We start from the raw sequence: 10,722 nt of genomic DNA, 5'->3' as shown, positions 1-10,722 counted from the left end.
GATGCTTAAATATCTTATGCTGCATAGTCACCAGGGTGTTCAAACAAGGTTCATTTACGGACAGCTCTTTGGCTGTCACACTGGCAACGTCCGTATCAACAAACGGAGTGGTCCAAAGAGCTGGATCAGGGCAGTGAAACAGTCTGGAGCTGAGGACATCACTTCCAACCACATATACCTGGAGAGGAGGTGCTCTTTTGGACTATATTTAATCTGGTCCCAGGTACTGAACCTCCATTAGCAACTGGAACAAACCAAATGTATTTCCAGACTGAGTACCGCAGTTTAGTTACATCTAAAAGGCATGCATGGAAAATTGAGAAGATCATGAGATTTGCTCTGGAAGCTCACTCCTGATCCTAAACAAAACATTGGCATAAATGCAGCATTGTGTTGTAATTGACTGAAACACAGTGTTGTATCCTCAGTGTCTGTGTATGAAGAGCTAGAAAACGAATTACTTTTCACTAGAGCAAAATATTTAATTCAGCAAAGCAAGCAAGGCAGAGGGGCATAGGTGACTCCGTTTTACCAAGCCCAGCCGTTGGCACGGAGCTGTCGAAGCGCAGGGCGGACACGGCGCTGTGCCCGCGGGGACGGCCGGGCGGCCCGTGGCACGGCCAGGCTGAGGGGCTGAGCCAGGGGACAGGGACCTGCCCCGCACCGCCTTGCGCTGGGATACGGCCTGCCTGGAGGCCTCTGAGTGATGCTTTTGGAGAGTCTCTCTAGAACCTTCACCATGTGCGCTCTGTCATTGTGACAGCTCAGCTTAACTGGTATTAATATTTTCCTGAGGACAGTCTGAATCCAGATTGTCTATAAATATTTATTTTCATTAACAGGCTCAAGTCACTAAGAGTTCCATAGAACACAAATATGTGATCAGCAAGCTGATTTATACAGATTTAGACAGCTACACACGTTTTGTACACCTGTTACATTTTTATCTTGGAGGCTACAGAAAAGGTAATATCCTAAAATAAAATAATGTTTCAGTCTTCCAGACAATTATTTTGAATTGATAAATTACAGCTGAAGGTTGAGTCAGGCAGTGTAGGCTCAACATTTAACAACAAAATAACTTGAGTGACACCTGGTGGAAAGGAAAGCAATAGCTGGTGATTGCACAGCACCTACGCGGTTTTGAGTAACTAAAACAGCAGGAGGGAGAGCAAGAAAACAGCAAGAATGGGTGGGAGGAGAAAGAATTATTTGATAAAATGGGCGGAGTACAAATTAGGAGAAGAATTTCCTAAATGACAAGAGTTTATCTGCCTGTGTAATAATCTTCTGAGGAAATGGAATATTTGATTTGACAGAGGCAGAATTAAATGAGGTAAAACCACAATAAACATGCAGCAGGAAACAAAAGAATAAGCAGAATATGGACAGGATGAAATTCAGAGTCCTTCTATGTATAAATACTAAAAAGGATTTAGCAGGTTAGTTTTCTAGGGCACAATGGATAATAGGAATACTTTGGCCCTAGGGTGACAATGACTCCTGATGTGAGAGAAACCAGATTTTCTTTATTTCTGAAAGCAGTATTCTTTGATGTGTGAGTGAATTCCATGATCAATCTTTTTTTTGCTTATTCACTTATTTGTATAATTCATTAATTACCAGTGACTCACATCCAATTATAAAGAAATATTTTGGTTAGTCTGTTCTCACCAACCTGTTTGAAAATACGAAAGAACAGACTTAATTAAGGTGATAGAACTCAAATGAGAAGCACTTGCTATCTATGGACAATGTGATGTGGCAAGTTTTTTCAGCTTTGGAAATTGGAACAGTGCTTGAGAAAGACTTCTGTCTTGCTAGGTCAAGAACAGGTCACTGACAGCAATAAATGACTGTAACTCCTTAAAACCATCTATAAAAAATAATGGCACATTCTGCCTGAATTTCCTCCTAGCAGGTCATGTATTTGACTGCACATTTATCTTTAACTTGCAGCTTTTATTCTTAACTGAAAGGAAAGTAGTAATCTCCCTTCAACTCCTTTTCTCCCTGTATAAGCAATCAGACACAGCACCCACATAACTGACTGGAGAAGTCAAGGCCTCAGAAGAACTAATCCAGAGAAGTGTGCTTCCAGGGAGTGAGGCAGAGAGAGATTTTGTTTGGGAAACAAGTGTTCAGAAATACCTCTCCACTGAGAGGAGACACAGCCTCTCTCATTTACAAAAAGTTCAAGCGGATTCACTCTGTGGAAAATATATTTTCAGACTATAACAAGATTATAGCAGATTATAACTTTTTTTTTTTTTTTTCAAATTGGCTCTTAATAAATCCTCTTAAATGAAGAATCCTGACTTGGCCTACAAAAAGCTATAGCCCTAAAAATCATAAATGCAAATGCCTTGCATTTTAAGCTTTGGTTCTGTCAGATACTCCCTACATACATCCACCTCCACACAGAGCTGAAGAAACCAGCCCACAGTCAGCACAAGCAGCAGGTTCAGGGACTCGGCATCAGCAGCTACTTCTCCAGCCACATCCGACACAGCAGCCGGAGGAACACAGGACGACCTTTGTGAGGACTACCCATAACACAGAATTTGAGTACGGATTCCAGAGGATTCCAAATCTTTTCCATCCATTTCAATGCAAAAAGATGCAGCATTTGATTTCACCAGGAATTTTCAATGGAATTTCAACAATTTTCAACAGGAAAAAATTTTATTCTGTGTGATAATCATTCCTTAAGACATACGGCATAGATTGTGGGATACAGAAAACAGGCATGAGGGAAGACAGACATTTGTGAAATCTATGATCTAGTGATGTACTTTCAAAAAAAAAAGAAACAATCCCTAAGACCTTAAGAGGCCTAAGAAGCATCTTCCCATTATTAGCAGTCCACTCAGAGATCCAGCTGTTGAGCATATGACAGGCAGATGAACTATTCATTTCAACAAAGGAGGAATAATTTTCCTCATTTTGTAGAAAAGATCAAAATTCAAACGGACTTGAAGTATTTTTGTCTTCTCCCTCCAGCACTGTCTAAATGATCTTTTAAAATTCTAAAGAGCAGAGGTACAGATTAAGTCATTTTCTTAAGGAAGTTTCTAACAAACTTCAGGCTACTGGTAACTGATTAGACTTCATGGAGAAAAGTACTTTAAATATAAATAAGAATTAAACAATAAGAATTGCTATCAGAATAATTTTAAATGTCAAAAACTTCCCTTCCCCCAAGAACAGCATGGTCTAAAGAAACAACAGCTCAGAAGCAGGGCTCTGCTGCACATCTGCAACATCTGAAACTCACGAGGGTTTCATTTCCAAATGCAGAACACAGCTCTAAGCCTGTCCCCAAAACAACATACGAAACAAACTGGCCTGAATTAAACATCATCTCCACAACACACTGGGTTTCCAAATGTCAACTGCTATCTTAATTCTAGAGCATTCATGTTTGGTAGCTAAAGCAAAGGGAAACTTATTTCAATTCTATTCCAAAACTTCATGTACAAAAAAGTGAAAACAAAATCAAATTTTTGTTTTTCTTTTACACAAACATGGTATTATTTCTTTAGATTAACACATACATAAATTCATATCCTGAATTACTGGTTTTCCAGCCAGATATACATAGAGCATGTTACATTCCAAGATGTAACATCGCTGTTATTCAGCAGTTGATATTCTTCAGCAACTTCATGTGAAGAAATTTGCAGGGTCATAGTCCTCTTTGGAGCTATACGGAGCTCCCGTGAGTGGGAAGAAAGGCTGCCTGTGTGCCCAAGGGCCCAGGGAGCTCTGTGAGCTGTGACAGTGAGCCCTTCCCGGCACACCTTCCCTGACTGTTCTGGAATTCACTTCTAAAATCCAAACCAAGCTAGGACATTACAAAAGAATTATATTCCACAAAATATCCCAAGAACTAAAATAGGAATTGGTCCACTGATCCATACACATGCCCTTCTTCACACCCAAGGTTGTGTCAGGGTCACCCACCTGCCTGAGTGGTTCCGCGCCGGGTATTTCTGCACCGCCCCACTGCAGGGCACAGGGCACGCTCAGCCTCCTCGCCTAGGAGAGGTTCTCCAAATCCCGGATCATCACAGAAACCTTCCTTTCACTTGTTGGCTTAGTCTTTTTTGAACAGGGGTGAACAGAATTAAATACTGTATTTTGTCTGACTTTTCTTCACTATTTCAACACAATGGCATTAATATTTCTCTGTCCGTTAAGAATCTCATCTGACTAATAAATTATTTCAATGACATGGTGTGTTTTTACAAATGTTACTTAATTAGTGGAAAGGCAGATATCAAATACACCTGGTTTTGACTAAAACAGAACTGTTTCACAGGCTAATTTCAGCTCCCTTTGCTTGCGCTTGCTTGTGTGGGAAAAAAACCACTAGATTCACGACTCATTTTAGGTTTTCCAGACGTTGTCAGGCTTAATGGGAAAAATATATTAGCAATTAAAATTCAAAAGCATTTCCTCTTGTCTGCAGAAAACACAAAAATGCCCCGAGTGCTATATGCCATGACACATGTCAAACATATATAGCATCTTCCAGTGGGAACAGTTTCCTATCATGCAATAGGAAAAAGCTCATCATCTTTAACACATTTCCTTACTGACTCTTCAAAAAGTCAGCTCCAGTTGCTATATGTACTCCAACACTTCACCAAGCAGAGAAGGACTCAAGAGGAAATAAGCAACGGTAAGCATTAGCGAGACATCTCACCAGCTTTTCCCTTCTGCATTTTTGCCACAGTTCTTATTTCTATTTGATTTGGAATTTCTTGCTGTTTATATATTAAATCAGAAGATATTGTCTTTTCTATAGATACTGCTTAACTGTTTCTTAGTGAGATGACATAGTCCGTCCTTTTAAGATGTCTACTTTGAAAAAAGCAGCTCTAGTAGATTTCTTGAAAAATAACAGATGAGTATCTACATTCAGACCAAAGATATTCAGACTACCTACTTGCTAAGAAAGGCATAGGAGATTAAGATTACTATTTCAGCTTCTCTGTGATGAAGTTTTACATAGCATTAATCCATTTAAAATGTAGGAATATGGTATTTAGATCAGGAATCTGAAGCTGTCTAACTATATTTTGAAAAGACAATTGCATAATCCCTGTAAGTAAAATGAAGTAAATTAAGAAAACCAATCAATTTTTCCTACAATTTTAAGTCTTTATTAAATCAAACTTTCTAGAGAAAAAAATCAGTCCGAGCTTAAGTTTAAAAGAAAAACTTTTAAAATTTTTTTGAGTTCTAAAATCTCTACACTTTGAAGATTATTTCCAAATTCCATTCTACATTAGTGTAATTATAGATCCTTATCACCTTAATATGTAAAAACCTCTTTTACTCTCTATTTATTGTTAATAAATCTGCTCTACCTGCTTTCTATTTATCAGGCTTTGTCCAGTCCAATTTTAAAATCATACTCTTGTATGATTCTAATGTGCTTCTAATTCTTGCCTGAAAACAGTTATAAACTGTTTTCACCTTCTTCAGTTGATGTAATTCTTTAAGTGTATACTGATAAAAACCCAGCACTTTTCACAGTATCTGCCATTTTCCACATAGTATCCAAGGCAATACACAGTCAGATATTCTTGCTTCATTACTTATTTATTGCAAATGAATTGGAAAAAAAATAAGAAAATACATTTTAATTATGATGGGATGTATTAAAATCATAAAGAAAGATGGTTTCAGGATTGGAAATTCCCCAACCTATACAAGGGAGTTTGTATTTCAAATTCCAATCCAGTCCCAAGGCTATCTAGGTATTTTTAAATGCAGAGAAGTAGTAGGAAATACAGGAAGGGAATAGCTGTAGAAGTTTTAAACTGCCAAATAGAAGGGGCTAAGATGGAAGCCTAGTGGGATACACTCTACAGAAATGGGAATGACATAGCAAAAGGGATAATTACCTGCTGGCCTAAAGCATGGTTATTTAATCCCTAAAAGACAAGCAGTACCATATATGCAAAATTTCCAATTCTCTATTCATCTAAATCTTAAACTGTATGTTCTCAGAGACACATGAAGCTAAAGGCAGCAAAAAAGAACTTTTTCTGCCACAAAAAAAGACATCCTTCCTGGTTAGAATCTTCATACTCTCAGAAAGATGTTTAGACAGGTACAATTATTCAATCTCTTAAACTAAATTTTGAAACTGACTTCAACACACAATTTTAACACTAGATCTATGACAGTATAGAAACGTAATGAAAATCTTTGCTTAAAACTAACCTCGTTTTTACCATTGTCTCCTGGTGATATTCTGTTCCAGAACTTTGAACAATAATATATTTCATACAATTATGAAGGAAAAGCAATGAACTAGAGACAAAATGGAAGCACTGTGCTCTCTCCCAGTTGCATTTAGGCTACTTAATGTCAGGAAGAATGGTTCTGTGGGAAATACAGAAAGGTAAAGCTTTTCTTCAAAAAAAAATGTCACAAGTAATCCTGAGAAAGAAATAGCTGTGTTGTAGTTCTGCATTTAGAAACATGCTGATGAACCATACTTATCAGGTTATTATTCTCTGGGTAGCTGGAGCATGAACAAGACGGAATTCATCGCTGTTGCAGGATTTGCCATATCATTGCTGTTCCACATGACCCAAACCGAAGTCTGTCCTCCCTCCTGCAATTGTGAGTCACTGGGAGAAATGAAGGGTTTGCACATAGACTGCAGCTCCAGGAAGCTGACGGAAGTGCCGGCCTTGCCCGTGAACACCAAGAGGCTTTATCTACAGAACAACAGCCTGACCTCAGTTCCTCCTGGTGCCCTGGACAGCTTGCGTAGCCTGGAGGAAGTGAAAATATTTGACAATCCTTGGACCTGTGACTGTCATATTCTGTATCTAAAACTCTGGTTAGAAGATGCCTCCGCACCCTCACTTGCAAACATCAGATGCGCAACCCCAGCTCGCATGAGGATGAAGCCCTTGGGACAGCTGACTGGGAATGAGCTGGGGGTTTGTAAGAGGCTTCTCCCAGTCAAGTGTCTTGAGTTCTTTTGGAGAGACCTCATTTTAATTGCTGGAGCAATAATTACACTTCTTTTAGTAGCATGGGCTCTGAAACTCTCAAAAAAGCTGGTCTGCCAGATAAAGCTAAACCAACATAACTCGAGGGGCTGACTGCTGGGGAGATGTACCTCCAAAACCCACAAGAGAAAATGAACTGTTCACTATCACGAACAGAAACATCGAACTATCCCACCACAAAAAAGCACGTGCACTGGCAACACTCATTTTAATGGTGAACATGCTACAAACAGATCCCAGCACTCAAAGTCCGGGTCCTCAGATAGGCAAGTTTGATTTAATCCTTTCAAAAATAAGCTTGGTGATGTATTTGACAGGCAAATTTCATTCTGCTGCCAACTACTCATATGAAAAACTTTCTAAATTAAAAAAAAATCATTTAACAGCATTTTTCCACTGAATTCTCAGCTCTTATAGCAAGATGTCCCCAAATCCTACACTTTTTAATATATAGAGAAGAACGCCAATTTTACTGTTTTAGCATTTTTTTTCTCACTTGAAAGCTATGTGGGTTTGCAACCCGTTACCCCCTCACAGTGTCCCAATGGGCTTAGTAGGACCATTGTTGTGTGCAAACAAATTCAACCAGCTCTTCCTCAGTTTGGGGAGTTTCCTGCCAGCAAAACCACTATGATTATACAGGCCAGCCACTGAGTGTATGCCTTATTGAATACATTTAAAGACGGACTGGTAATGAGAACATAATCAGTAAAAATTATTTTAAATATTGTTGAGTTTCCTAGAAAGTGAACAATAAAAGAAGCATTCTATGTGAAATTGAAATAATGGATGCTTATTGATCATTCTTTCTCACCCAAGTTTGACCTCTTTCACAATTCTACACATTTCTGATTAAAATCCTAATAAATTTCCAGAGTTTGTCTTTCAGTTTTACTACTGAGATTTGATACACTGGGTTTTATGCAACAGCTTTGAAGAGAATGAACTCTCTTCCCTTCTCTTCTTGTGTCCCCCATTCTCAGAGAAAAAATATTGTGGTGACTCAAGCATAATGTTTCCTCCCTAACCTGATTATTCACAAGACTCTAAGAGCTGTGACCCCATCTGGTCTGGTGAAGCTAGACAGGTTAGATGGGAGTCTCTGAAGGTCTTTTAAAATTAATACTACTGTTGGGCAGTTCAATTTAAGTCATGTTTTGTGAACACTCCTCGTAGCCCCAAACCTGAGATAAGTATTAGAGACTATCTGCTGAAGATGTTAAAGACCACCTGGCTCTTTACCTCACACCTTGTCACATTAGTGGGGCTCCTTGTTGAAGCACCTAGCAAAGCTGGGGGTTAGCTTTCTTCTGCTGGGCAGTTTTGCCATTACCATATGCTGTCATTTCTATAATATGAGACTCATTCCTAGCCACAATCATCCAAATCAAAACCAACAAACGCTCACAGAGATATTTCCAGGTCCCTCATGCCCCTGCCAAAGCACTTCAGCAATATGGAGCCAAACTCAGCACTGACTGTTGGCATCATTCTCAGGTGGCTTTAGAAGAGATGCATTACTGTCTGTAACACATCTTCACTGTTGATCCTCTCTCTCCTGTACTGGCAGGGAGGGACCAATCTGAGACACCACCACTTCTCAGCCTAAATTGATGCCAATACAGTCACTTGCCCCTCTCTGTGGCCAAGGAATGGGCACTGAGTATGGTGAAACTGCTGAAAGAAACTGAAGCGCAGGTAGATTTGGGGAAAGGATATGCACCATGGGTAGAGGGTTACACAGCCTAGTAATAAAGTATGGCGTGGTGTTTTAGATAAAGGAAAGGAATAGTCAGATGTTTTCCCTGTAAAATAATTAGTGATCTGGGAGGCAACATGCCCATTGCAATGTTAGAATCTGCAAATGATACACAGTGGGGAAGTCATACATGCAAAGAGCAGTGGGTTACTTGGAGTGCCAAGCAATTGAAAGCAAGACCATACATCTAGAAACAAAATATGGGTTGAGGACTCAATTCAGATAAGGCAAATCTTGTAAACATGATCTCCCATGTATGACATTGCAGCAAAGGGCTAATGTGATCTTTTCTTGTAAAATAGGGTATATCATTTAGGGATGGAAAGATGTATTTACTTCCATGTTTAGATAAACTACAATAATTCAGTATCAATGTCTATAAATCAAGAATGATCAGCTTCAGAAGAATCAGAGAAACAACATAATGCAAAAAATGAAAAGATACCTTTAAAGGAGCTTAATCAATTTAATTTAACAAAGAGGAATTTAAGAAATGACAAGTACACAGCTTTTATGAATCTACATGGAGAGGAATTTGTTAACAAAGGGCTGGGATTAGAAATTAAAACATCAGACTAGAAAGAGGGCTCAAAACCTAACTGTGAAAATAATTAAATGCTGAAACAGCTGATCAAATGTCGTGGTGAATCCTATAGTTTAACAAACACTGGGCATGTTTTCAAATTGGCAGGCACTACCTGAAATGAGAACGATTTTAACAGAGTTGTATGACACACCTAAAACACTACAGCTGCTCTTATTGCTTTGGTCATCTGCAAAATCTCTGGTGGGACAGGCCATGAAAAGAGAGACCACAACGGCAGCATGTCCCTGGGACAGACACCCTCAGTGAGCACTGGCAACACCCCTGAGGAGCTCAGTCCACTCTACCTTCTCCCATTGCCTATTGCACTCTTCACCTTTCTGAGGATGCAAAGCGCAGCAAAGAATTTGCTTTTCACAAAGTGTTGCACCCCTGCTGCAGGAAGTGAACCAGAGCCTGGTGTTTTGCCAATTATCAGGCCTAGCATAAAGGACACAGCCAGCGTAAGGATGACCCAATAACCAAGTTGTATTTAATACAAAAGGGTCAGTACATGGGTGAACACTGGGGGTACAAACAAGTCAGTCAGATGATACATAATCGACATCAATCCCACTGACCCCAACAACACCACCACACAACTAACAGTGGGTGGAATAAATGGTGACACACAGTCTCCCATAGAAGGGATGGGAGACAACCGAGTCAGCAAGCCAAACACATCAGACCAAGGAAGCCACACACTGAATCTCTACACAGCCCGCATTTACAAAAGCCAGAGCTGACTGGAGCCCAGTCCCAGGGAGGCGGGAGGTCCTTCCCCAACAGGGAACTCTGCACAGGGCATCCCCCTCACACACAGACACTGCCCCTCCTGCCAGGGGTCCCAGCTTTACCCCTCAGTGGGACACCTGACCTTTGTTACTGACTGCGGGACCCCTGGGGCTCCTTTACCCAACGGCTCTGTCTGCCAGGCCGGCCCACCCTGGGGGGAAGCCTGAAGGGAAACTCACCCCCCCTTTGGGAAGGGCTGTGGGAATCACCCACATGTCAACCTTAATTTGGGGCTCGGGGTTGAAACCCCAGCATTTCACCTGGGAACAGCATGGCTTAGTATGGCTGTATCACCCTCCAGTGCAGACCAGAGTAAAGCTGTGTCTTTAGATTTCTGTGTACATTTTGATCAGGTGAGCACAAACATTCAGAAGTTCTCTAGATTTATTAAATGTTATTATACATAAATAACCTCTGCAGGAGAGAATTTCAAAAAAATTCACCTAGGAACACAGTGGTGTATGCACTTAGATAATTTGAGAGTATTTTCTCTGCAGTGAGCTTCTCAATTTTTTAAAAGGCAACCACCATTTTGTATTAAT

The 10,722-nt window shown here is 40.0% G+C and overlaps 1 protein-coding gene across 1 annotated transcript; it reads left to right on the top strand.

Annotated features, from left to right (window-relative positions):
- The first annotated feature begins 6,551 nt into the window (after positions 1–6,551).
- GP9 (glycoprotein IX platelet) lies at positions 6,552–7,163 on the top strand. The gene has a single exon (XM_074914656.1). It carries the CDS (start codon positions 6,552–6,554, stop codon positions 7,134–7,136), a length of 585 nt encoding a protein of 194 aa, XP_074770757.1. The 3' UTR covers positions 7,137–7,163.
- Positions 7,164–10,722: the final 3,559 nt, after the last annotated feature.

Source organism: Athene noctua, chromosome 10 (genome assembly GCF_965140245.1).
Source record: "Athene noctua chromosome 10, bAthNoc1.hap1.1, whole genome shotgun sequence".
In the NCBI taxonomy this organism is placed as follows: domain Eukaryota; kingdom Metazoa; phylum Chordata; class Aves; order Strigiformes; family Strigidae; genus Athene; species Athene noctua.
This window is presented reverse-complemented; position numbering and strand designations above follow the sequence as displayed.

Bases quoted from the DNA above. Each gene is read 5' to 3' on its own strand.
- GP9 (XM_074914656.1), top strand. From the start codon at position 6,552: ATGAACAAGACGGAATTCATCGCTGTTGCAGGATTTGCCATATCATTG.